General features: G+C 44.4%; 1 protein-coding gene across 1 annotated transcript in view; it reads right to left on the bottom strand.

The window, feature by feature from the left end:
• Positions 1–26,926, bottom strand: part of COL16A1 (collagen type XVI alpha 1 chain) — a 280,075-nt gene that overhangs the window by 55,921 nt on the left and 197,228 nt on the right. The window contains exons 38-41 of the mRNA XM_077296052.1: positions 25,936–25,989; positions 24,378–24,404; positions 22,186–22,227; positions 22,063–22,104 (exon numbers count right to left, since the gene is read on the bottom strand). Coding sequence (XP_077152167.1) covers positions 22,063–22,104; positions 22,186–22,227; positions 24,378–24,404; positions 25,936–25,989 — 165 coding nt within the window. The remainder of the gene's footprint in view (positions 1–22,062; positions 22,105–22,185; positions 22,228–24,377; positions 24,405–25,935; positions 25,990–26,926) is intronic.

Here is a 26,926-nt window from a genome sequence, read left to right as displayed (position 1 = left end):
CCATCATTTTTCTAAACTTACTAAATCCAAGTTTGACAGCCTGTCTTGGTATTGCAGTTAAGTTCACCCATTCCCTTAATAACTTTGGTCACCCTTCTCTGCACCCGCTCTAGTTCAGCTATGTCCTTTTTATACACGTGAGTCACAAATCATACACAGTATTCTAAGGGTACTGTCACACAGTGCCATTTTCATCGCTACGACGGCACGATTCGTGACGTTGCAGCGTCGTATAAGTATCGCTCCAGCGTCGTATACTGCGGTCACACGTTGCAATACACGGAGCTGGAGCGATAATTTCATGACGTATTTGCGATGTAGAAGCCGTTGGTTACTGTGCGCACATCGTATACAATCTGTGTCACACGATGCAATCATGCCGCCACAGCGGGACACTAGACGACGAAAGAAAGTTTCAAACGATCTGCTACGACGTACGATTCTCAGCGGGGATCCGGATCGCAGTAGCGTGTCAGACACAACGATATCGTAACGATATCGCTAGAACATCACGAATCGTGCCGTCGTAGCGATCAAAATTGCACTGTGTGACGGTACCCTAAGTGTGGTCTCACTAGTGACTTGTACAGAGATTAAACTATGTTCTTATTATGAGCTTTTATGCCTCTTTTCATACATCCCATTATTGTATTTTCGTTCTCAGCAGCTGTGTGGCACTGGTCACTAAAGTTTACTTTTTCGGCCACCCATACGCACAAGTCTTTCTCAGATCGAAATGTATCTACATTTTTTATAACATTTATGTCATAAATAGTGTTGAGCATTCCGATACCGCAAGTATCGGGTATTGGCCGATATTTGCTGTATCGGAATTCCGATACCAAGTTCCGATATTTTTGTGATGTCGGAAATCGGAATCGGAAGTTCCCAGTGTATGGTTCCCAGGGTCTGGAGGAGAGGAGACTCTCCTTCAGGCCCTGGGATCCATATTCATGTAAAAAATAAAGAATACAAATAAAAAATATGGATATACTCACCCCTCCAGCGGACCCTGGACCTTAGCGGTGTAACCGGGAGCCTCCGTTCCTAAGAATGCAGTGAGTGTAGGACCTGCGATGACGTCGCGGCTTGTGATTGGTCGCGTGAGCGGTCACATGAGTGGTCACGTGACCAATCACAAGCCGCGATCTCATCGAAGGTCCTTCACTCTGCATTCTTAGGAACGGAGGCTGCCGGTTACATCGCTAAGGTCCAGGGTCCGCCGGAGGGGTGAGTATATCCATATTTTTTATTTTTATTCTTTATTTTTTACATGAATATGGATCCCAGGGCCTGAAGGAGAGTTTCCTCTCCTTCAGACCCTGGGAACCATCCAGGATACCTTCCGATATTTGTGTCCCATTGACTTGTATTGGTATCGTGTATCGGTATCGGCGAGATCCGATATTTTGCCGGTATCGGCCGATCCAATCCGATACCAATACTTTTGAATATCGGAAGGTATCGCTCAACACTAGTCATAAAGAGCAGTACAGTCAATATCAAAGAAATAGCAGGTAAGCTTTGAGTGATGAATTCTGAGACCTAGAGTAATGATAATTCATTATTCATTTTGTTTCTAAGGAGTGCCATTGAGTCCCTTAGGGCTCATTCAGATGTCCACTTTTCAGGTACGAGTTCTATCCATGTTTTTCACAGATTGAACTTATACACAGTATAGTCCATGGGGCTGTTCACAAGTTTATTTTTGCGAACCAAATGGTCGTGGACATGTTTGATATTGATTCGAGTGTGAGATCAAAATTAGCAAGGTAAGCTTATGAGACAGTGAAAAAAGTGGAATTGGACAGCACTTGGATATTAGACTTGGAGATGGTGTAGAAACTTTTTTTTTACATACGAGAAAAACTCTGATGAAACTTGGATGAATATTTAATGAAAACCTATGTTACAGATAACTAGGTTTCCCAAAGTCTAAATTAGTGGGAAAAATATAGTGAAATATTATTGGAATTATAATAGTAACTTTTCCTAGTGTTGGCCATTTGCTTATTAATTATAACTAGGGTTGAGCGACTTTTACTTTTTTAGGATCGAGTCGGGTTTCGCGAAACCCGAATTTGTCAAAAGTCGGGTCGAGTGAAATCGTCCGATTATCGCGAAAAGTCGGGGATCGACCGAAACACGAAACCCAATGTAAGTCAATGGGGAATCAAAGTCGGCAGTGAGTGGAGGACAGGAAAACACCAACAGTGCCCATTTTAATGTCAAAAACATCAATTCTTGTCACTTAAGCTTGTGAATCTTAATTTACCTTATAATAATAGTTAGGCATTGAAAATTGGGGGTCATTTGGCTAAAGTTGTGGGGGGGGTAGGGCTGGCTCAAGTTTTGTGTGGGCCCAGGAAACGCGGACTACGTCACGGCTGTGGAGCCAGGAGAGGTAAGTATTAAAACTTTGCAAGTGCTGTGATCCCGAGCAAGCAGGGGGGGCCCACTTGTTCGCATTGGCACTGGCACAGGGCCCCTCAAAGTACGGCGGTGTGTTTGACGGCGGGGGCGTCTCCCACCGGCAGAGACACTTTTGCATACTATGAGGGGCCCTGTGCCTGTGACGTCGTCAACGAGTATGCTCCCCCACCTGATGAAGGAACCTGCACTTTCATCTGCACCTTCCTCTTTGACCCCATGTAAGGTGGTATAGTATGCGGGAAGGGGAACCTGACTTTCAGCAGGGTCAGATTCTGGCTGTGGAGAGTGCAAGGGGAATGTAGTGGTCTGGGCCAATGTACCAGCAGACTCATCTAGCAGTGGCTGGGCAATGGGCAGGATGAGGAGGAAACACAAATATGGTCCCAAAGAATAAAGTAGGCTAAATGCAGTTCAAAATTGGTAACAGGAGTAAACAGGCGGCACTGCTTTGTTCATTGGAGGAGAACACCAAGCAGCGGCAGACACCGTTAGTAGGCCCAACCAAACAAGTAGGCCAAATGCATTTTAAAATTTCCTATAGGCCGAAAGCCTGAAGATTGAAGCTCAGCTTTGTTGAGTGGAAGAGACAAGCAAGGAGCAGCAGACACCGTTAGTAGGGCCCAACCAAACAAGTAGGCCAAATGCAGTTTAAAATTTCCTATAGGCCGAAAGCCTGAAAATTGAAGCTCAGCTATATTCAGTGGAGGAGAACACCAAGGACCAGCAGACACCGTTAGTAGGGCCCAACCAAACAAGTGGGCCAAATGCAGTTTAAAATTTCCTATAGGCCGAAAGCCTGAAGATTGAAGCTCAGCTTTGTTCAGTGGAGGAGACAAGCATGGAGCGGCAGACACTGTTAGTAGGACCCAACCAAACAAGTAGGCCAAATGCAGTTTCATGTGTTATGTAGGCCGAAAGCCTGAAGATTGAAGCTCAGCTTTGTTCAGTGGAGGAGACAAGCAAGTAGCGGCAGACACCATTACTAGAGCCCAACCAAACTAGTAGGCCAAATGCAGTTTAATATCTGATGTAGGCCGAAAGCCTGAAAATTGAAGCTCAGCTATATTCAGTGGAGGAGACAAGCAAGGAGCGGCAGACACCGTTACTAGGGCCCAACCAAACAAGTAGGCCAAATGCAGTTTAAAATTTCCTACAGGCCGAAAGCCTGAAGATTGAAGCTCAGCTTTGTTCAGTGGAGGAGACAAGCATGGAGTGGCAGACACTGGTAGTAGGACTCAACCAAACAAGTAGGCCAAATGCAGTTTCATGTGTTATGTAGGCCGAAAGCCTGAAGATTGAAGCTCAGCTTTGTTCAGTGGAGGAGAAAAGCAAGGAGCGGCAGACACCGTTACTAGGGCCCAACCAAACTAGTAGGCCAAATGCAGTTTCATGTGTTATGTAGGCCGAAAGCCTGAAGATTGAAGCTCAGCTTTGTTCAGTGGAGGAGACAAGCAAGGAGCGGCAGACACCATTACTAGGGCCTAACCAAACTAGTAGGCCAAATGCAGTTTAGTATCTGATGTAGGCCAAAAGCCTGAAAATTGAAGCTCAGCTATATTCAGTGGAGGAGACAAGCAAAGAGCGGCAGACACCGTTACTAGGGCCCAACCAAACAAGTAGGCCAAATGCAGTTTAAAATTTCCTATAGGCCGAAAGCCTGGAGATTGAAGCTCAGCTTTGTTCAGTGGAGGAGACAAGCAAGGAGCAGCAGACACCGTTACTAGGGCCCAACCAAACTAGTAGGCCAAATACACTTTAATATCTGATGTAGGCCGAAGGCCTGAAAATTGAAGCTCAGCTATATTCAGTGGAGGAGACAAGCAAGGAGCGGCAGACACCGTTACTAGGGCCCAACCAAACTAGTAGACCAAATGCAGTTTAATATCTGATGTAGGCCGAATGCCTGAAAATTGAAGCTCAGCTATATTCAGTGGAGGAGACAAGCAAGGAGCAGCAGACACCGTTACTAGGGCCCAACCAAACAAGTAGGCCAAATGCAGTTTAAAATTTCCTATATCCCGAAAGCCTGAAGATTGAAGCTCAGCTTTGTTCAGTGGAGGAGACAAGCAAGGAGCGGCAGACACCGTTAGTAGGGCCCAACCAAGCTAGTAGGCCAAATGCAGTTTAAAATTTCCTATAGGCCGAAAGCCTGGAGATTGAAGCTCAGCTTTGTTCAGTGGAGGAGACAAGCAAGGAGCAGCAGACATCGTTACTAGGGCCCAACCAAACTAGTAGGCCAAATGCAGTTTCATATGTTATGTAGGCCGAAAGCCTGGAGATTGAAGCTCAGCTTTGTTCAGTGGAGGAGACAAGCAAGGAGCGGCAGACACCATTACTAGGGCCCAACCAAACTAGTAGGCCAAATGCAGTTTAGTATCTGATGTAGGCCGAAAGCCTGAAAATTGAAGCTCAGCAATATTCAGTGGAGGAGACAAGCAAAGAGCGGCAGACACCGTTACTAGGGCCCAACCAAACAAGTAGGCCAAATGCAGTTTAAAATTTCCTATAGGCCGAAAGCCTGGAGATTGAAGCTCAGCTTTGTTCAGTGGAGGAGACAAGCAAGGAGCGGCAGACACCGTTACTAGGGCCCAACCAAACTAGTAGGCCAAATGCACTTTAATATCTGATGTAGGCCGAAAGCCTGAAAATTGAAGCTCAGCTATATTCAGTGGAGGAGACAAGCAAGGAGCGGCAGACACCGTTACTAGGGCCCAACCAAACTAGTAGGCCAAATGCAGTTTAATATCTGATGTAGGCCGAAAGCCTGAAAATTGAAGCTCAGCTATATTCAGTGGAGGAGACAAGCAAGGAGCAGCAGACACCGTTACTAGGGCCCAACCAAACAAGTAGGCCAAATGCAGTTTAAAATTTCCTATATCTCGAAAGCCTGAAGATTGAAGCTCAGCTTTGTTCAGTGGAGGAGACAAGCAAGGAGCGGCAGACACCGTTAGTAGGGCCCAACCAAACTAGTAGGCCAAATGCCATTTAATATCTGATATAGGCCGAAAGCCTGAAGATTGAAGCTCAGCTTTGTTCAGTGGAGGAGAAAAGCAAGGAGCAGCAGACACAGTTACTAGGGCCCAACCAAACTAGTAGGCCAAATGCAGTTTCATGTGTTATGTAGGCCGAAAGCCTGAAGATTGAAGCTCAGCTTTGTTCAGTGGAGGAGACAAGCAAGGAGCGGCAGACACCGTTACTAGGGCCCAACCAAACTAGTAGACCAAATGCAGTTTCATGTGTTATGTAGGCCGAAAGTCTGAAGATTGAAGCTCAGCTTTGTTCAGTGGAGGAGACAAGCAAGGAGCGGCAGACACCGTTACTGGGGCCCAACCAAACTAGTAGGCCAAATGCAGTTTATTATCTGATGTAGGCCGAAGGCCTGAAAATTGAAGCTCAGCTATATTCAGTGGAGGAGACAAGCAAAGAGCGGCAGACACCGTTACTAGGGCCCAACCAAACCAGTAGGCCAAATGCAGTTTAAAATTTCCTATAGGCCGAAAGCCTGGAGATTGAAGCTCAGCTTTGTTCAGTGGAGGAGACAAGCAAGGAGCGGTAAACACCGTTACTAGGGCCCAACCAAACTAGTAGGCCAAATGCACTTTAATATCTGATGTAGGCCGAAGGCCTGAAAATTGAAGCTCAGCTATATTCAGTGGAGGAGACAAGCAAGGAGCGGCAGACACCGTTACTAGGGCCCAACCAAACTAGTAGGCCAAATGCAGTTTAATATCTGATGTAGGCCGAAAGCCTGAAAATTGAAGCTCAGCTATATTCAGTGGGGGAGACAAGCAAGGAGCAGCAGACACCGTTACTAGGGCCCAACCAAACAAGTAGGCCAAATGCAGTTTAAAATTTCCTATATCCTGAAAGCCTGAAGATTGAAGCTCAGCTTTGTTCAGTGGAGGAGACAAGCAAGGAGCGGCAGACACCGTTAGTAGGGCCCAACCAAACTAGTAGGCCAAATGCCGTTTAATATCTGATATAGGCCGAAAGCCTGAAGATTGAAGCTCAGCTTTGTTCAGTGGAGGAGAACACCAAGCAGCGGCAGACACCGTTAGTAGGCCCAACCAAACAAGTAGGCCAAATGCAGTTTAATATCTGACATCGGATGAAAACTGAGGCTCAGCTTTGTTGAGTGGAGGACAACTGTAATGGGAGGCAGACACAGTTAGTAGGCATAAATAAGAAAGTAGGCAAAATGCAGTTCAAAATTGGTTAGTGGAGTATACTGGCGGCATAGCTTTGTTCAGTGGAGGACAACTGTAATAAGTGGCTCAGACAGACAGAGTAGGCCTACAATTAAAAAAAGGGGCTAATTGCAGTTCAAAATTTGTAATAGGAGTACACAGTCGGCATAGCGTGGTTCAGCGGAGGAGGACAAGTGTAATTAGTGGCTCTGACACACTGAGTAGGCGTAAAATAAAAAAGAAGGCTATATACAGTTCACAATTGGTAAGAGGAGTACACAGGCGGCCTTGCTGGGTTCAGCGGTGGAGGACAACTGTTGTGAGAGTCTGACACAGTTACTAGGACAAAATAAATAAGTAGGCTAAATGCTGTTCTACATTGGTAAGAGGAGTACACAGGCGGCCTAGCTTGTTTCAGGGGGGGACAGTTGTAATGTGTGGCGCCGACAGACAGACAGACAGAGGCCTAACATAAAAAAAGGTGGCTAAATGCAGTTCAAAACTGCTAGCAGGACTAACCAGGCGGCCTAGCTTGTTTCAGGGGGGGACAGTTGTAATGTGTGGCGCCTACAGACAGACAGACAGAGGCCTAACCTAAAAAAAGGTGTCTAAATGCAGTTCAAAACTGCTAGCAGGACTAACCAGGCGGCCTAGCTTGTTTTGGGGGGGGGGGGACAGTTGTAATGTGTGGCGCCGACAGACAGAGACAGACAGACAGAGGCCTAACATAAAAAAAGGTGTCTAAATGCAGTTCAAAACTGCTAGCAGGACTAACCAGGCGGCCTAGCTTGTTTCGGGGGGGGCAGTTGTAATGTGTGGCACCGACAGACAGACAGACAGAGGCCTAACATAAAAAAAGGTGGCTAAATGCAGTTCAAAACTGCTAGCAGGACTAAGCAGGTGGCCTAGCTTGTTTCAGCGTGGGAAGACAACTGTTATGAGAGGCTGACACAGTTACTAGGCACAAATAAGTAAGTAGGCTACATGCAGTTCACAATTGGTAACAGGAGTACAGAGGTGGCATAGCTTTGTTCAGCGGAGGTCAACTGTTAGAAGTGGCTGACACAGTTAGTAGGCCAAAATACTAAAGTGGGCTAAATGTCAGCCAAGGAATTGGTCATAAATAAACTGGTGGCATAGCGAGGTACAGGGGTGGGCTCCTCTGCAGAGTTGCAGACAGGGGTAGTTGGCGCAAAGTATTAAGGGGTCTAAATGGAGGCCAGGGCCCCTGTATATTTTTACTATCTTCTATCATTGCAACAAATTTGTTATGGCAGTGCCATTTAAGGATTTAACAGCACAGACTACACAGTGGTGGGGCAGGGAGAGGTAAGTTTTGCAAGTGGTAGAGCACAGTTTGAGCTGGGGGGAACACTCTCTCGTGGGCGGCGGTACTGGCACAGGGCCCCTCATATTACGACGGTGTGTCTGACGTTGGTTGTGCACCACCACCGTCAGAAACACTTCATTGTACTATGAGGGACCCTGTGCCAGTGCCGTGGCCCAAGAGTGGGCACACCCACCTGTCCAGGCAAACTGCACTCGCACGGGTGCTTGCGCCACGTTGTGACCACGGCCCTGTGGGGGGAGTCAGCCCATTTAGGGAGGTATACAAATGGCCTATGGTGTACATTCGGCACCTGCAAATGGCGGAATTGGAGCAGTCAGTAAGAGGAGGCCAAAAACAAGAAATTTTTCTGGCAAGCTACGTGTCAGCAGGGGAAGGTGGGGCAAAATAATTTGAAATCCATGATTGGTTCATTTTAATGAAGGTTAGATCATCAACATTTCGGGGAGCCAGACGTGTCCTTTTTTCGGTCAGTATTGAACCAGCAGCACTGAAGACTCTTTCTGAGAGCACACTAGCAGCTGGGTAAGCGAGCTCCTGTAATGCATATTCTGCCAATTCGGGCCAGATGTCTAGTTTAGATGCCCAGTAATAAAAGGGGAATGACCTGTGAGGGAGAACATCGATAATGGCGGAAAAATAGTTGGTAACCATACTGGATAAATGCTGTCTCCTGTCACTTTGAATCGATGCAGCAATACCTGTCGTGTCTGCGGTCATTGCGAAATCACTCCACAACCTGGTGAGAAATCCCCTCTGTCCAATGCCACTTCGGCTTTGTGCACCTCTAGCACCTCTGCCATGTTGCCCCCAACAGCTCGTGTGAGAACCATCAGCGCCGCTGTGTGCTGGGAATGCCTGAACCAAATGGTCTACAAGAGTTGCTTGTTTGGTAGCCAATATTTGCTCAAGGTTCTCATGTGGCATGATATTTTGTAATTTGCCTTTGTATCGTGGATCCAGGAGGCAGGGCAACCAGTAATCATCATCGGTCATCATTTTGATAATGCGGGGGTCCCGTTTTAGGATACCAAGGCATACTCTGCCATGTGGGCCAAAGTTCCAGGTGTCAATTCACTGCTTGTGCTGGGTTAAGGAGCACTTTCTTGAAAATCTACATCACTTGTGGCCCGCAAAAACCCTGCACCTGACCTTGCAATGCCACCAGTTTCTATTGCCCCCTGAGAAGCATCCTCCTCCCATAAATATTCAGCCGCATCATCCTCCTCCTCCTCCTCCTCTTCATCCGCCACCTCGTCCCAGAGACTTCCCTGACCAGACAATGGCTGACTGTCATCAAGGCTTCCCTCCTCCTCGGCCGCAGACGCCTGCTCCTTGATGTGCGTCAAACTTTGCATCAGCAGACGCATTAGTGGGATGCTCATGCTTATGATGGCGTCGTCCGCACTGACCAGCCGTGTGCATTCCTCAAAACACTAAAGGACTTGACAGAGGTCTTGGAGCTTCGACCACTGCACACCAGGCAACTCCATGTCTGCCATCCAACTGCCTGCCCGTGTATGTGTATCCTCCCACAAATACATGACAGCATGCCTCTGTTCGCACAGCCTCTGAAGCATGTGCAGTGTAGAGTTCCACCTTGTTGCAACATCTATTATTAGGCGGTGCTGGGGAAGATTCAGCGATCGCTGAAGGTTAAGCATACGGCTAGAGTGTACGGGCGACAGGCGGATGTGCGAGCAAAGTCTGCGCACCTTCAGGAGCAGGGCTGGTAGATCAGGGTAATTCTTGAGGAAGCACTGCACCACAAGGTTCAAGGTGTGAGCCAGGCAAGGTATGTGTTTCATTTTGGAAAGGGCTATGGCAGCCATAAAATTCCTTCCGTTATCACTGACTACCTTGCCTGCCTCATGATGTACACTGCCCAGCCATGACTGAGTTTCTTGCTGCAAGTACTCGGCCAGTACTTCCGCGGTGTGTCTGTTGTCGCCCAAACACTTCATTTGCAGCACAGCCTGCTGACGCTTACCACTAGCTGTTCCATAATGGGACACCACGGGTGCAACACTGGCAGCTGCGGATGGAGTGTTCGTGCGACTGAGCTCTGTGGACGAGCTTTCGCTTGTGGAAGAGGAGGAGGAGGAGGTGCAAATGCCTACAGCCAACTGTTTCCTAGACCGTGGGCTAGGCAGAACTGTGCCACTATGGCTGTCCCCTGTGGACCCTGAATCCACCACATTAACCCAGTGTGCCGTGATGGACACGTAACGTCCCTGGCCATGCCTACTGGTCCATGCATCAGTTGTTAGGTGCGCCTTTCTACTGACCGATTGCCTCAGTGCATGGACAATGCGTTCTTTGACATGTTGGTGGAGTGCTGGGATGGCTTTTCTCGCAAAGAAGTGTCAACTGGGTAGGTCATAGCGTGGTACTGCGTAGGCCATCAGGGCTTTGAACGCTTAGCTTTCAACCAACCGGTAGGGCATAATCTCTAACGAGATTAGTCGAGCAATGTAGCCGTTCAAACCCTGTGTACGCGGATGAGAGGAAGAGTACTTTCTTTTCCTATCTAGAGTCTCTTGTAGGCTGAGCTGGACTGGAGAGCTGCATATGGTGGAACTAGCGGGGGTGGTGGTGGACATGGCAGATTGAGAGAGGCTTGGTGATGGTATTCTTGATGTGGGCCTACCTACAGTGTTTCCAACCAAGAACCTTGTGATTCCCTGACTGCTTTGGCCTTGTGACAATACCTCCACATTTGTTTCTGGTGGTGCCATAACCGGTGGGCTTCCAGTGAGGGAAGCAAAGTTGCGTTGCTGACTAACTTCAATATGAGCAAGTGCATCAACATTACGGGAAGTTTGGTAGTTAGTCCATGCTTCCAAGTGCCTGCTGGTTAGATGTCTACGCATGCACGTTGTATTTAAACTTTGTAGATTCTTCCCTCTGCTAAAGATCTTGGAGCATTTCTTACATATAACTTTGGACCGATCTTGATTAAAAAAATTGCCACACTGCACTCGTCCTACTATGGAATACCTTTTCAGGCTTTGCACGCCATGCTACTGTCACCGGATTGCAACGCTGTCCTACACCTGTTGTGTTTTTTGACACACGTTTTGGGCCTGATGCGGGCCTGCCAGATGACAGCTTTTGCAATGTAGATGGATGCAGCAGATCATCCTCCTCCGCTTCTGAGCTACAGGCAGCGGCACCCTCTTCCCCCAATGGCTGCCAATCAGGGTCAACAACTGGGTCATCTACCACCTCGTCTTCAATGTCATGTGCACCGTCCTCTGTGTCAACGTGTAAGGTGCTATAGCGTTCTGGACTGGGCACCATAGTCTCATCAGGGTCAGATTCGGGCTCAGTACAATGCGAGGGCAAAGTAGTGATCCGAGTCAATGGAACAGCATAATAATCAAGCTGTGGCTGTGCATCTGTGCACTCCATGTCTGATTCATCCTGTAATGGGCTTTTAACAATTTCCCTCTCTAACCATGGCACGGTATGTGTAAAGAGCTCCATGGAGTAAAGTGTAGTGTTGCCTGCCGCATCCTTCACTTTTGTTTGGGTGAAGGACACAAGGAAGCAACATTTTCCGGACCTGGAGCAGCCACTGACGATTCGCTGGTTTTAGATTTCGAAGCTTCTGAAGAGGAGGTGAAAGAGCTAGAGGCTGAGTCAGCAAGGAAAGCCAAAACTTGTTCCTGCTGCTCTGGCTTTAAAAGCTGTTTTCCAACTCCCAGATAAGGGAGCCTTCGATGCCTTGTGTAGCCAGATGATGACGCTGCCTCAACACCTCGAGCCTTTGGTGCTATCTTGCTTTTCCCAGTACCACCAGATGCTCCACTACCACCACCACCATCAGTACCAGCTGGCAACGACTGCCCACGGCCTCTTCCACCAGACTTCCTCATTTTTGCTGAAATGTTACCAATATAAAAACCGTTATATGCTACTGCTAAACAAGGTAGAAGATGTATATTAACTTTTGGAGAATTTATATCTCCCTTTTTTTGGCTGGAAGACTGCAGGAAAAAACAGGCCCTGTGTATTACACCACACAATGTACAAGGCAGAACGTGGCTGGCAGATATACGCAAAACAGAACTCACGTAGATCCACTAAGTGGCAATTTAAAATTCTTTTTTTTGTGGGGGGAGACTGCAGGGGAAAACAGGCCCTGTGTATTACACCACACAATGAACAAGGCAGAACGTGGCTGGCAGATATACCCAAACAGAACTCACGTAGATCCACTAAGTGGCAATTTAAAGCTCCCTTTTTTTTGTGGGGGGAGACTGCAGGGAAAACAGGCCCTGTGTATTACACCACACAATGTACAAGGCAGAACGTGGCTGGCAGATATACGCCAAACAGAACTCACGTAGATCCACTAAGTGGCAATTTAAAGCTCCCTTTTTTTGTGGGGGGAGACTGCAGGGAAAAACAGGCCCTGTGTAATACACCACACAATGTACAAGGCAGAACGTGGCTGGCAGATATACGCCAAACAGAACTCACGTAGATCCACTAAGTGGCAATTTAAAGCTCCATTTTTTTTGCGGGAGGAGACTGCAGGGGAAAACAGGCCCTGTGTATTACACCACACAATGTACAAGGCAGAACGTGGCTGGCAGATATACGCCAAACAGAACTCACGTAGATCCACTAAGTGGCAATTTAAAGCTCCCTTTTTTTTGTGGGGGGAGACTGCAGGGAGAAACAGGCCCTGTGTATTACACCACACAATGTACAAGGCTGAACGTGGCTGGCAGATATACGCCAAACAGAACTCACGTAGATCCACTAAGTGGCAATTTAAAGCTCCCTTTTTTTGTTGTGGGGGAGATTGCAGGGAAAAACAGGCCCTGTGTACTACACCACACAATGTACAAGGCAGAACGTGGCTGGCAGATATACGCCAAACAGAACTCACGTCGATCCTCTAAGTGGCAATTTAAAGCCCCGTTTTTTTTTTGTCTGGGTAGACTGCAGGGGAAAACAGACCTTGTGTATTACACCACACAATGTACAAGGCAGAATGTAGCTGGCAGATATACGCCAAACAGAACTCACGTAGATCCACTAAGTGGCAATTTAAAGCTCCCTTACTTTTTGTGTAGGGAGACTGCAGGGGAAAACAGGCCCTGTCTATTACACCACACAATATACAAGGCAGAACATGGCTGGCAGATACACGCCAAACAGAACTCACGCAGATCCACTAAGTGGCAATTTAAAGCTCTCTTTTTTTTTGTGGAGGGAGACTGCAGGGAAAAACAGGCCCTGTGTATTACACCACACAATGTACAAGGCAGAACGTGGCTGGCAGATATACGCCAAACAGAACTCACGTAGATCCACTAAATGGCAATTTAAAGCTCCCTTTTTTTTTGGGGGGGGAGACTGCAGGGGTAATCTGTCCCTGTGTATTACACCACACAATGTACAAGGCAGAACGTGGCTGACAGATATATGCCAAACAGAACTCACGTAGATCCACTAAGTGGCAATTTATAGCTCCCTTTTTTTTGTGGGGGGAGACTGCAGGGGAAAACAGGCCCTGTGTATTACACCACACAATGTACAAGGCAGAACGTGGCTGGCAGATATACGCCAAACAGAACTCACGTAGATCCACTAAGTGGCAATTTAAAGCTCCCTTTTTTTGGGGGGGGGGGGAGACTGCAGGGAAAAACAGACCCTGTGTATTACACCACACAATGTACAAGGCAGAACGTGGCTGGCAGATATACGCCAAACAGAACTCACGTAGATCCACTAAGTGGCAATTTAAAGCTCCCTTTTTTTTTGTGGGGGGAGACTGCAGGGAAAAACAGACCCTGTGTATTACACCACACAATATACAAGGCAGGACGTGGCTGGCAGATATACTCCAAACAGAACTCACGTAGATCCACTAAGTGGCAATTTAAAGCTTCCTTTTTTTTGGGGGGGGGGAGACTGCAGGGAAAAACAGGCCCTGTGTATTACACCACACAATGTACAAGGCAGAACGTGGCTGGCAGATATACGCCAAACAGAACTCACGTAGATCCACTAAGTGGCAATTTAAAGCTCCCTTTTTTTCTGGGGGGAGACTGCAGGGAAAAACAGGCCCTGTGTATTACACCACACAATGTACAAGGCAGAAAGTGGCTGGCAGATATACGCCAAACAGAACGGACGCAGATGCACTTAGTGGCAATATAAATCTCCCTTTTTATGTGTGGGAGACTGCAGCAAAAAAAAAAAAAACAGGCCCACTGTATTACACTACACAGTATAAGTGGCAGAAAGTGGCTGGCAGATATACGCCAAACAGAACGGACGCAGATGCACTTAGTGGCAATATAAATCTCCCTTTTTATGTTTGTGACAATGCTGAAAAAAAAAACAGGCCCACTGTATTACACTACACAGTATAAGTGGCAAAAAGTGGCTGGCAGATATACGCCAAACAGAACTGACGCAGATGCACTTAGTGGCAATATAAATCTCCCTTTTTATGTGTGGGAGACTGCAGCAAAAACAAAACAGGCCCACTGTATTACACTACACGGTATAAGTGGCAAAAAGTGGCTGGAAATATATATATAAAAAAGGGACTGTACTACAATAACAATCTCCCTACAATGATCTCAGGACAAGTATGGCTGCCAGCAATAAAAAGGACTGCTGCACACAAAAGTGGGGACAAATAAACAATAGAACTGTGCAGAAAGGAGCAACAGGATTTTTGCTTTTTAAAAAGCAGTTGGTTTGCACAGCGGCGTACAAACAGCAATGCAGCTATCAGGGAGCCTTATAAGCTACAGAGCTGATGCACAGAAATCTAGCCTCCACTGTCCCTGCAAAGAAAAGGTGGTGTTGGACAGTGGAAATCGCTACAGCACAAGCGGTTTGGGGGTTAATATTTCCTCCCTAACAATATCCCTGCTTCTGACGAAGCTGCAGCAACCTCTCCCTATGCTCAGATCGGCAGAAGTAAGATGGCACGCCCCTTTATAGCCCCTGTGATGCCGCAGAAAGCAAGCCAATCACTGTCATGCCCTTCTCTAAGATGGTGGGGACTGAGACCTATGTCATCACCCTGCCCACACTCTGCATCCACCTTCATTGGCTGAGAAATGGCGCTTAAAGCGTCATACGAAACGCGACTTTGGCGCGAAGATCGACTACCGCATGTCCGATCCCACACTGGGATCGGGTCGGGTTTCACGAAACCCGACTTTGCCGAAAGTCAGCGATTTTTGAAAATGTCCGATCCGTTTTGCTCAACCCTACTTATAACTAATATAAACTTAATAAACCATATGCCAAAATGACACAAAAATGTAACAAAGCTAATGTTATAAAGCCACAAGAGTTGTTTGGACATCAAAACATTTATTGTAAGATGATTCATGTGCATAGATTATTTTCCATATGTTTTCATTGTAAATGGAAATCATCAAGAGCAAAAATGATGGTTGTTTCAAGTCTCAGTTTAAGTTCCCACAATTAGTTTTTGGTGAGTCTTTGATACTGTGTATTTTCGCTGTGCAAACAAATGCATTGTCTTAGGCTATGCTCACGTATTGTGTTTGTGCTGCATTTTTTTTTCTGCAGGCAAAACCTGTTCCAAAAAAAACATGTTTTGCTGTGTTTAGTGCCCCCCCAAAAATCATGATGCAACTTCCTTAAAGGTTTTGCACCAAAAACACAGCAAAACCCGATACCTTCGTTTTTTGCTGCGTTTTTGCACCTATTGTTTCCAATTGGTTAAAAAAAGCTGAAAAAAGTGACATGCTGCAGTTTGCAAAAACGCAGCAGTTTTCCAAATCAGTCAGGAAAAGAAAACCTATGTGTGTCCATGACATTTCTGAAATCTCATCGCTTTGCTGGTACTGTAAAACACAGCTTAAATTTGCATTAAAAAGCTGCAAATACGCGTCTCGTGAACATAGCCTTATAGTTCCAGCAGTGAAGGGGACCTATAGAAATCCCATGCCCACTGCTCTTTTTTACATATTGTAAGTTAACCTGCAATCTATTTTTTAAATCCGCAACATGTCAATTTCTTTGCTGAGTATTCAGAGATTTTATTGCAGATTTTCCCCATAGAATTGCATTAGATGTGTAAAATCCACAGGTAAAAAACGCACTAAAAAAAGCATGTAGTCCACACATAACCGTATCTATAAAGTTGTGTCATAGAAAAACAAAGCAGCTTAATTTAAAATATGACATACCAACATGATACAATAACTACAGCGTACAAAACACAATAAAAATGCAAGTACAATGGGGAAAAAAAGTATTTAGTCAGCCACCAATTGTGCAAGTTCTCCCAGAGAGGCCTGTAATTGACATCATAGGTAGACCACAACTATGAGAGTCAAAATAAAAAAACTAATCCAGAAAATCACCTTATCTGATTTGGCAAGATTTATTTTGCAAATTATGGTGGAAAATAAGTATTTCGTCATTAACAAAAGTTCATCTCAATATTTTGTTATATATCCTTTGTTGGCAATGACAGTGGTCAAACATTTTCTGTAAGTCTTCATAAGGTTGGCACACACTGTTGGCCCATTCCTCCATGCAGATCTCCTCTAGAGCAGTGATGTTTTGGGCCTGTCACTGGGCAACACGGACTTTCAACTCCCTCCAAAGGTTTTCTATGGGGTTGAGGTCTGGAGACTGGCTAGGCCACTCCATGACCTTCATATGCTTCTTATGAAGCTACTCCTTTGTTGCCCTGGCGGTCTGCTTGGGATCATTATCATGCTTAAAGACCCATCCACATTTCATCTTCAATGCCCTTGCTGATGGAAGGAGGTTTGCACTAAAAATCTCATGATACATGGTCCCATTCTTTTTTCATGTACATGGATCAGTCGTCCTGGTCCCTTTGCAGAGAAACAGCCCCAAAGCATGATGTTGTCATCCCCATACTTCACAGTAGGTATGGTGTTCTTTGGATGCTCAGCATTCTGTCTACTCCAAAAACGACGAGTTTTGTTTCTACCAAACAGTTCTACCTTAGATTCATCCGACCATATGACATTCTTCTAATACTCTTCTGGATAATCCAAATGCTCTCTAGCAAACTTCAGATGGGCCCGTGCATGTACTGGCTTATGCAGGGGGACACATCTGGCACTGCAGGATCTGAGTCCCTGGTGGCGTAGTGTGTTACTGATGGTAGCCTTTGTTACAGTGGTCCCAGCTTTATGCAGGTAATTCACTAGGTCACCCCGTGTGGTTCTGAGATTTTTGCTCACCGTTCTTGTGATCATTTTGACCTCACGGAGTGAGATCTTGTGTGGAACCCCAGATCGAGGGAGATTATCAGTGGTCTTGTATGTTTTCCATTTTCTTATTATTGCTTCCACAGTAGATTTCATCACACCAAGCTGCTTGCCTATCGCAGATTCAGTCTTCCCAGCCTGGTGCAGGGCTATAATTTTGTTTCTGGTGTCCTTCGACAGCTCTCTAGTCTTCACCATTTGGAGTTTGGAGTGTGACTGTTTGAGGTTGTGGACAGGTGTCTTTTATACTGATAACAAGTTCAAACAGGTGCCATTACTATAGGTAATGAGTGGAGGACAGAGGAGCCTCCGAAAGAAGAAGTTACAGGTCTGCGAGAGCCAGAAATCTTGCATGGTTTTAGGTGACCAAATACTTATTTTCCACCATAATTTGCAAAATTAATCTTGCCAAATCAGACAAGGTGATATTCTGGATTAGTTTTCTCATTTTGGCTCTCATAGTTGTGGTCTACCTAAGATGTCAATTACTGGCCTCTCTCATCTTTTTAAGTGGGAGAACTTGCACAATTGGTGGCTGACTAAATGCTTTTTTCCCCAGTATAGAAAAACACACAGAAAAACGCAATGATAATAATACCTAATTTAGCTAATAGGTGCAGAACTGCTTCAGAACATCTACAACTTCAAAAACTCACTAAATACCCATTGTGGGATTGTAACGTTAGGGTCAACTGTTAGGCCACCTGCACATATTGAGTATTTGGTGAGATTTTGACCTCAGTATTTGTAGGCCAAAACCATGAGCGAGCAAAAAATGCAGAAGTGGTTTCTATTATACTTTTCCTCTGATTGTTCCACTCCTGGTTTTGGCTTACAAATACTGTTTTAAAAAACTCAAAATACTGAACGTGTGAACATGGCCTTAGTGCATGATATACAAATAGACCCTTTTTAAATGTAAATTTGACTTTAACTTTAAGGAGTTTTCCCACAAACAAAAGTTGATTTTAATCAATACATTTTGGAATAATAACTTCCACAACTGGATGTGTTTAAACGAAATGTTCATGTGCTGAGATAATCTTATATATGAGCCTCTGCTGTGTACTGTGTAATGGGCGTGTCTGACATACAGGGACATGGTCTGATCATACCACATCTCCTGGGCAGGGGAGGAAGCAAAAGAGTATACAGACATTACAGCAGAGGCTAACAGCTGATTCTTTCTGTGAGGTTTTTAAACAATATTTTACTTCAAAGAAAAAAATAATTTGCGATCTTGGGCTGTAATTTCTGTATACTTTTTTCTCCCCATCCTCGCCAGTAGCTGATTAGATCATGTTACTGCAAAGTCAGGCATGGCCATTACACAGTACATAGCAGATGCACATTTATAAGATTATCTCAGCACAGGATCATTTAATTTAGCCCCTTAGTAGCCAAGCCAATTTTGACCGTGATGACCTTAATGACCAAGCCAAATTTTACAGTTCTGACCAGTGTCACTTTATGAGGTAATACCGTATCTTTTGGACTATAAGACGTACCAGTCCTCAAGACGCACCTAGGTTTTAGAAGAGGAAAAAAAGTTGATTCTCATCCTGGTTTATGTTTCAACTCAGGTATATATGGCCCGCAACCCCATCCTGGTATACATGGTCACATCTCCATCCTGGTATCCATGGGCACCACCTCCATCCTGGTATCCACGGCCACTATCCTTATCCTGGTATACATGGCCACCATCCCCATCCTGGAATCCATGGCCCTCCATCCCCATCCTGGTATCCATGGCTTCCATCCCCATCCTGGTATACATGGCACCTATCCCCACCCTGATATGCATGGCCACTTCCCCATCCTGGTACACATGGCTCTCTCATCCCCATCCTGGTAAACATGACCCCCATCATGATGCACACATACAAAAAAAAATAATTCTACTCGCCTTTCTTCCTCTCCTTCGCAACGCGGCATCCTGTGCTGAAGCAGCACATGACGTCACTGCCATGCACCTTCACATGCCAACATCAGCTGCCAGAATATTCGCTGCTCCCCATGCAGTGAATGTTTATCTTCTTTAATCCTGCAGCGGCTGTGTGATCACATATGCCCGCTATTAAAGAGAATGAATATTCATTGCTCTCCACTCCCATGGGCATGGTGAGCAGTCAATATTCGTTCTTTTTAATAGCAGGCACATGTGATCACCCAGTCACTGCAGGAAGATGGCGGCTGCGGCTAACAGTGTGCCTGCTATTAAAGAGAAATGAATATTCACTGCTCCCCATGTCCATAGTCCCACTCACCTTTCAGCGCCAGCTCCAGTGCACAGAGGTGTGCGGGACTATGGGTATGAGGAGCAGTGAATATTCATTTTCTAAAGCAGTGGGCACAGTGCTAGCTGCAGCAGTCGGCTCCTGTCTCCTGTGACCCGCTCCTCCTCCACTGCCACCCACCATCCACAGTGAGACTAAGATAAGGTACATCCAGACTTTGAGACACACCTTCCACTTTCCACTAAAATTTTGAAAGAAAAAGTGCGTCTTATAGTTGAGAAATATAGTAACTCTAGAACACTTCAACAGATCCCACTGATTCTGAGACTGTTTTTTCATAACATATTGTACTTTATAATATTCGTAAAATTAGTTAGTAATGACTTGTGATTATTTGAGAAAAAATGGAAATTTGGCAAAAATTTTGAAAATTTAAGCAATTTTAAAACTTCTAATTTTTATTCCCTTAAACCAGAGAGATATACCACACAAAATAATTAATAAATAACATTTCCCACATGTCTACTTTACATCAGCACAATTTTTGAAACATAATTTCTTTTTGTTAGGAAATTAGAAGGGTTAAAAGTTGACCAGTGAGATCTCATTTTTACAAAACCATTTTTTCAAGGGACCACATCACGTTTGAAGTGACTTTGAGGTGCCTATATGAAAGAAAATACCCAAAAGTGACATCATTCTAAAAACTGCACCCCTCAAGGTGCTCAAAACTAAAGATGAGTGAATTTGACTGGGTCCCTGCTTATTCAGCAAGCTATAGCACTTACCAAATAAGCTACAGCGGGAACCCGGATACATGGAGTGCTCCAGCTGATCAACTGTTCAGCTCTGCAGCTGCATGTGTCGTGGATGTGTCACAGTCACAGCACATGCATGGAGAGCCTGTGTGTTGGGCTCTCCATGCATGTGTTGTGACTGTGACACAGCCGCGGCACATGCAGCTGTGGAGTCGAACAGCTGATCAGCTGGCAAGCTCCATGTATTCGGGTTCCCGCTGTAGCTTATTCAGTAAGAGCTATAGCTTGCCGAATAACCAGGGACTCGATCAAATTTGGTCATCTCTAGTGAAAACCAAATTCAAGAAGTTTATTAACCTTTCAGGTGCGTCACAGGAACTGAAGCAATGTGGAAGGAAAAAAATGAACATTTAACTTTTTTTCACCAAAAAATTCACTTTAGCCCCAAACTTTTTATTTTCACAAGAGTAACTAGAGAAAATGGACCACAAAGTTTGTTGTGCAATTTCTCCTGAGTACGCTGAGTTTTTCTGAGGGAAATCTACTGTTTGGGCGCACAACAGTACTTGGAAGGGAAGGAGCACCATTTGACTTTTAAGCTCAAATTTGTCTGGAATCGAGAGCAGACCCCATGTCGCATTTGATGAGCCCCTGATGTGCCTAAACAGTGAAAAATCCCCACAAGTAAGACCATTTTGGAAGCCATACTGCTCAAGGATTTTATCCAGGGGTATAGTGAGCACTTTGAACCCATAGAATTTGATAACATTAGGTTGTCATATTGAATAAGTTGTCATTAGTGTTTAGCGCAGTTTGCCATGACATGCTCGAGTCCCCGCTGTGTATGTTTTGCGGCTGTTAATACACCCAAAAACAACAGGTGGGGTTCCACGATTCTCCATGCATACTTGATCACCCGATGCAAACTTGAGTTGCGAGTACTTGCGTTCAACACTAGCTATCAGTGTCATCATTTTTTTTACTTTTGAAAAAAAAACCAATTCTAACTCCAACTCTAACACAACCCTAACCCCAACCCTAACCTTAACACAACCCTAACCTCAACCCCTAACCACAACCCTAACCCTAACAGAACCCTAACACTATCTTCAACCCTAACTGCAAAGAATGGAAAAAAATAATTATTTTTGTTTCAGAATTTTTATCTAAGTAAGGGGGTGACAAAGGGGGATTTTATTTACTATTTTTTTCTTTTGATCACTGTGATAGGGTCTATCACAGTGTTCAAAAGTAACCAATAGGAAAAATTCCCTACCGGACTTCAGATCTCGGCGGACGTACTGCGCATGCGTCTGCCACTTTTTTCCAGGAAGATAATATGTGGATGGATAAGAAGGAATCGGGGGATGGCGGAGCTACAGGTGTGGCCTTGGAGACCTCATTTATCTCTCCTATGACATGTATATCATGTCAGAAGAGAGAAATGATTTTAACAGCGGGCACATTTTTGTCGTGATCACTTGATTGGGGACCAGAAAATCCTGCCCTGATCATGTTCTCCAGAGTAGTGAAGACCCTGGAAATGTTCTGATTCTGGGGGGCGCTACAGCTTTATTCCCAATTTTAATGCGTATTGGCAGTCGTAAAGGGGTTAAACACATCCAATTGTGGAAGTTATTATCATTCCAAGATCTATTGATTAAGAAGAACTTTTGCTCATGGGAAAACTCCTTTATCACTATTTTCCTAGGCTTATAAGAACTACTGGTATATCCTTTGTATGGAATTTGTAGGGCATACTGGCTTGTTTTCCAAAGATGGCATAAAACAAGAAGTGTTGAGTGATACATATAAAGACTATATAAAACCAACCTGGATTCCATAACGCCAGAAATCACCACCCTCTGTATTACCCTGTGGAGGTTAAAACATGGTTGGTAAGACTGGAAAGATAATTAAGATGTCAGATGTAATTTTCTGTGAAAAAATACCTACCAACCATGGTCCAGGAGGACATGTACACACTCCACCTTCTCCCTAAAATAAAACAAAAATTCTGTTATGACAAATCAGAGCACTTCAAACAACAGTATATTCTTGAGTTATCAGCTATCCATTGAGTTATTGATTGATAGAAGTACAAATTATTAAACGAATACTGCAGTAGTGAGAATAGTATACATTAAAATTAAATGGTTGTAAGTAAAAAAACAAAGAAAATAATCTACTAGAAGTTAAAAGGGTTTTCAAGTTTCTGAAAATCCCTATCCTAAGGTGCTTTTTTTTTTTAAATATCCGTACCCTCCCCAGGTCCGACGCTTGGTGTATGTTATTGTCTGAAGTGCAGACATTATGATGACATTGCCTCATTCAATAAGTGAGCTCAGTGGTTCTGCCCGTTTAGATCGCAAGCACCGCTGAGAGCCTCTGAGCTCACTGACTGGCTGCAATGCTAGCAATGTTACACACCGCGGACAATAACAGACACCAGGAGCAACAGCAGAGACTCAACGCTGAACCCAGGGAAAGAGAGTAAAGAAAAGTTTGTTTTTTTTAAAAAAAAAAACAACTGTGCCTGTTGATAGAGGTTTTTGGAAACCCCTTTAAGCTCTAAATGCAAAATCTTGTACATAATTGAAGGTATTACCATGTGTGGAGAGGGCTCAAGAGCTGAGTTCCCTTTACATGTGGAAATACTGGCTATAACTAGTATCTATAACAGCAGCAGCCGGAGCGGAGCTCTGATCGCTGCCGTTAGCCAGTTAACCTCACTGTCAATCTCTGTCAGCAGAGTTTAAATTGAACGGATACTGGTGTTCAGGTGCACTGACTTCTTTTGGCCCACCATGACACAATTGCTGGACACCGATGGCTGACCATCGCAACCAGGGGCCTGTTGAAGACCCCCGCAGCTGACAGTTTGGTACATCTATGAAGCTCAGCCACAGGTTGAGCGCCATAGGTGCCCAAGGTTTGCACTAGATTATGAAATACATTAGTATTGCAGTATATAATATAAGCAATCCTACGATTACAGCTTGAAGTTCCCTAAGAAAACTCAAAAATAGTTGAGCAAAAAATGTAAAAAATGTTTAATATATATATATATATGGCTTGAGAAAGGATTTGTTTTATCCGAAACGTTGCCACGCCACAGGGCATTAAACTCCTCTATTTTACATCTTTTTGTGCTGTTTCCCTTTTTGTTCTCTATATACTGTATACATACAGTACAGACTGAAAGTTTGGACACACTTCTCATTTAAAGATTTTTCTGTGTTTTCATGACTATGAAAATTGTACATTCACACTGAAGGCATCAAAACTATGAATTAACACATGTGGAATTATATACTTAACAAAAGAGTGTGAAACAACTGAAATTATGTCTTATATTCTAGGTTCTTCAAAGTAGCCACCTTTTGCTTTGATGACTGCTTTGCACTCTCTTGGCATTCTCTTGATGAGCTTCAAGAGGTAGTCACCGTGAATGGTTTTCAATTCACAGGTGTGCCCTGTCAGGTTTAATAAGTGGGATTTCTTGCCTTATAAATGGGGTTGGGACCATCAGTTGTGTTGTGCAGAAGTCTGGTGGATGCACAGCTGATAGACCTACTGAATAGACTGTTAGAATTTGTATTATGGCAAGAAAAAAGCAGCTAAGTACTCAACCAAGTGCAGTCCCGTGGTTTCCAACTTGCATGGCAGAGTGCAATCCAAATATGGAATCAAACCTGGGCATGCCTTTTTTTCTAACATGTGCAAGCGCAAATAGACATTGGTCTGAGTGTGATCCAATGTTTTGTCAGATTGCACTCGGGCTGAAAATACGGCCATGTACACGAGCCCTAACAGGAAATCAGCACTTTTAATCTTGATGCAAAGCACCGTCTCGGCCTACACCAGAGCAATGAGGGTGCACACAACCTTTGTCAGTCTAATGCTATTAAAAGTAAAGAATAACAGTAAAAGTGTATTAAATTGATTTTTCTGTCTGTATTAAATGTACTGCAATATTGGGCACTGCTCACATTAAGGTTATGGCTTCATTTATAATAAAATTGCAGTTATGTGTGACCTTTTTCTAAATAGGTACTGGTGAATCGAATCCTTATTAACCCTATTAACATGAATGTGAACAAAGGTCTATTTCTCCATTTTGCATGATAATTAAATAACACACTTACTTTTTCACCTTTGTCGCCTCTGTCACCCTATACATAGAAGACATAGCTATTAATATTTTATCCAGTTAACTGTAACTAAAATACAGAGATAAAGATACTTCAAAGTTAAAACTGTATTTTATTCAACTTGGTTCTGTAAATTGTATGACCCTTTAACTTATCTTGAGAATGTATATTGAAAAAGTCCTTTACATTTGCATAGCTGTGTAAGAAGAAGAAAACTCATCGACTATCCAAAGGTGTTTTGTTTGTGTAGGAGTGGTGGAGATGATGTTCTGCTCTCTGACACTCCAAGTGGTTAAATGTGTTTTATTGTAATGTATGTTATCTAATAAGTAAAACCTTCTGGGGCTGCAGTTTAGCCTAGACAGGGTTAACTGTAAAGGCAGGCCCAGATTAGGGAGAGGGGAACTGAGAGTTGGTGCCAAGTTTAGGAAGTGTCAAGGGCAGTTAGAGAAAGTGTGATGAAGTGACAGCATTGGTCACAGGTAATAGGCTGCCAGAGACAGCATGAGCCTGTTACTCGGAGCAGTGGATTGCCAAAGAACCCTTTTGGGCGAGTCCATCTGTCGGCCTGGGAACCCTGGGATGGATGTCAGGGCCCTTGGGCACACAAAGCCTGCAGAGCTGCAGGGAAAGATGGGCGGGAGATGATGAAATCTGGGTACACTACTTGTGGTAGAGAAGAATTCCTAGTGCTAGAGGAGTTAGCAAGAGGGATGCTCTACCCATACTGAGAACTAGGGCTAATGCTTAGTCCGGTACCTGTGGGAAAGACTGTAACCCGTTGGGCCCTATCCTATGTGCCAGATTGTAATGACCGAAAGCTGCCGAGGAAAAGTTTGACTGTTTTAACAAATTCCTTGTCCCCTGAATTGTTTGCTGCCAAGGTTCTGGAAGATGAAAGCCTTGAGCAAGTAAGTGTGATGCATCCCACACACAACAGCACATCGAGACTGGGATACACTTTGTCTGTAGGGTGTCAGAGCGAGCAGAAGTAGCAGCTTGCCCATGACTACCATGCCCAAGCACCTTACATCTGGAAAATTACTTTTTATGGAACTTCATAGAAGTGTATAAGGTAAAAGAAATTGTCTGATAACATGCATGGTCTAGCAGGACAACCCTTATGTCTACCAAAGTTAAGATTCATGAAGAATCTTGAAAGCAAGAAGAGAAACTGAGCCTACTTGACAAAACAGTCTATGGCAGCGATTCATCTGTTTGCACTAGAATTCTTGTGTAAACTGTTGATGTGTTGAAAAAAAAATTAAGCTACTTTTACTTTCACAAAAATTTTGCATGATTAGTATTTTTATCTTCAGTTAGCTCAAGCATATTTCTGAAAATTGCTTGGAGTTTAGTGGAAAGGGAGAATGGGCCAAGTGCAGCAAACAGATTCATCATAATTTAGGCCATATCTCAAGGATTCCCTAAATTAATTAAAAGGAATATACAGTATATTTTAATGAATTTTGCAGATCTTACTCCCTCCCACGCTGTATCAAGACTGGTGTGCTAGTCTTGATGAATCGGGGTCTCTCGGTTTGTAACTTACTGGTCTTCCACTTGTTCCTGGATATCCTTGTTTGCCTGGTGTTCCATCCTGTCCCTGTTTGAAAAACAAACTATATATGAATATATAATATACACTTTATGGACAATAGTATTGGGATATCTACACATTATATGGGCAGCATGGTGGCTCAGTGGAAAGCACTGCAGCCTTGCAGCGCTGGAGTCCTGGGTTCTAATCCCACCTTGGACAACATCTGCAAGGAGTTTGTATGTTCTCCCCGTCTTTGTGTGGGTTTCCTCCAGGTATGCTGGTTTCCTCCCACATTCCAAAGACATACTAATAGGGAATTTAGATTATGAGCCCCATTGGGGACAGCGATGATAATGTGGGCAAAACTGTAAAGCGCTGCGGAATATGTTAGCGCTATATAAAGATAGATAAAGATTATTACACCTACACGAGCTTTTGTGACATCCTAGATTCATAGAAATTAAAATGGAGTTAGCTCCTCCTTTTGAAGATGTAACAACTTCCACTCTTCTGGGAAAGCTTTCTGCAAGATATTGTAGTGGGAATTTTGTCCAGTCATCCAAAAGAATTTGTGACGAGATCAGGCAGTGATTTTGGATGAGAGGGTCTGGCTTGCAATCTCCATTCTATTTTCTCCAAAAGGTATTGGATGGGGTTGAGGTCAGGTGGGTAGGTCAATTTCTTCCACGCCAAACTCACAAACCATGCATTTCTGGATGCTTTGTGTTTTATTTACTTGGACACATTCTTGCTGGAACAGAAAAGAGCCTTCCCCAAACTGTTCGCACAAAGTTGGGTGTTCACCCAAACCTTACTGCTGTAAGGTTTGGGTGTGGTTGCAAGCTACCATATTTAAGATCCTGAAATTCTGTTGTCCTCTGCCAGTTATAATCTGATCTGCTTCTTGCTATTCTCCCAGTGTACAAGTCCTGATTTTTTACCTCGGTTTGCTTTTGACTATTCCCATTCTTAACTACATTTTGTCCCTACACCGACCTCC

Source organism: Ranitomeya variabilis, chromosome 3 (genome assembly GCF_051348905.1).
Source record: "Ranitomeya variabilis isolate aRanVar5 chromosome 3, aRanVar5.hap1, whole genome shotgun sequence".
Taxonomy (NCBI): domain Eukaryota; kingdom Metazoa; phylum Chordata; class Amphibia; order Anura; family Dendrobatidae; genus Ranitomeya; species Ranitomeya variabilis.
The sequence above is the reverse complement of the archived record's forward strand: the minus strand, read 5'-3'. Positions and strand labels throughout refer to the sequence as shown.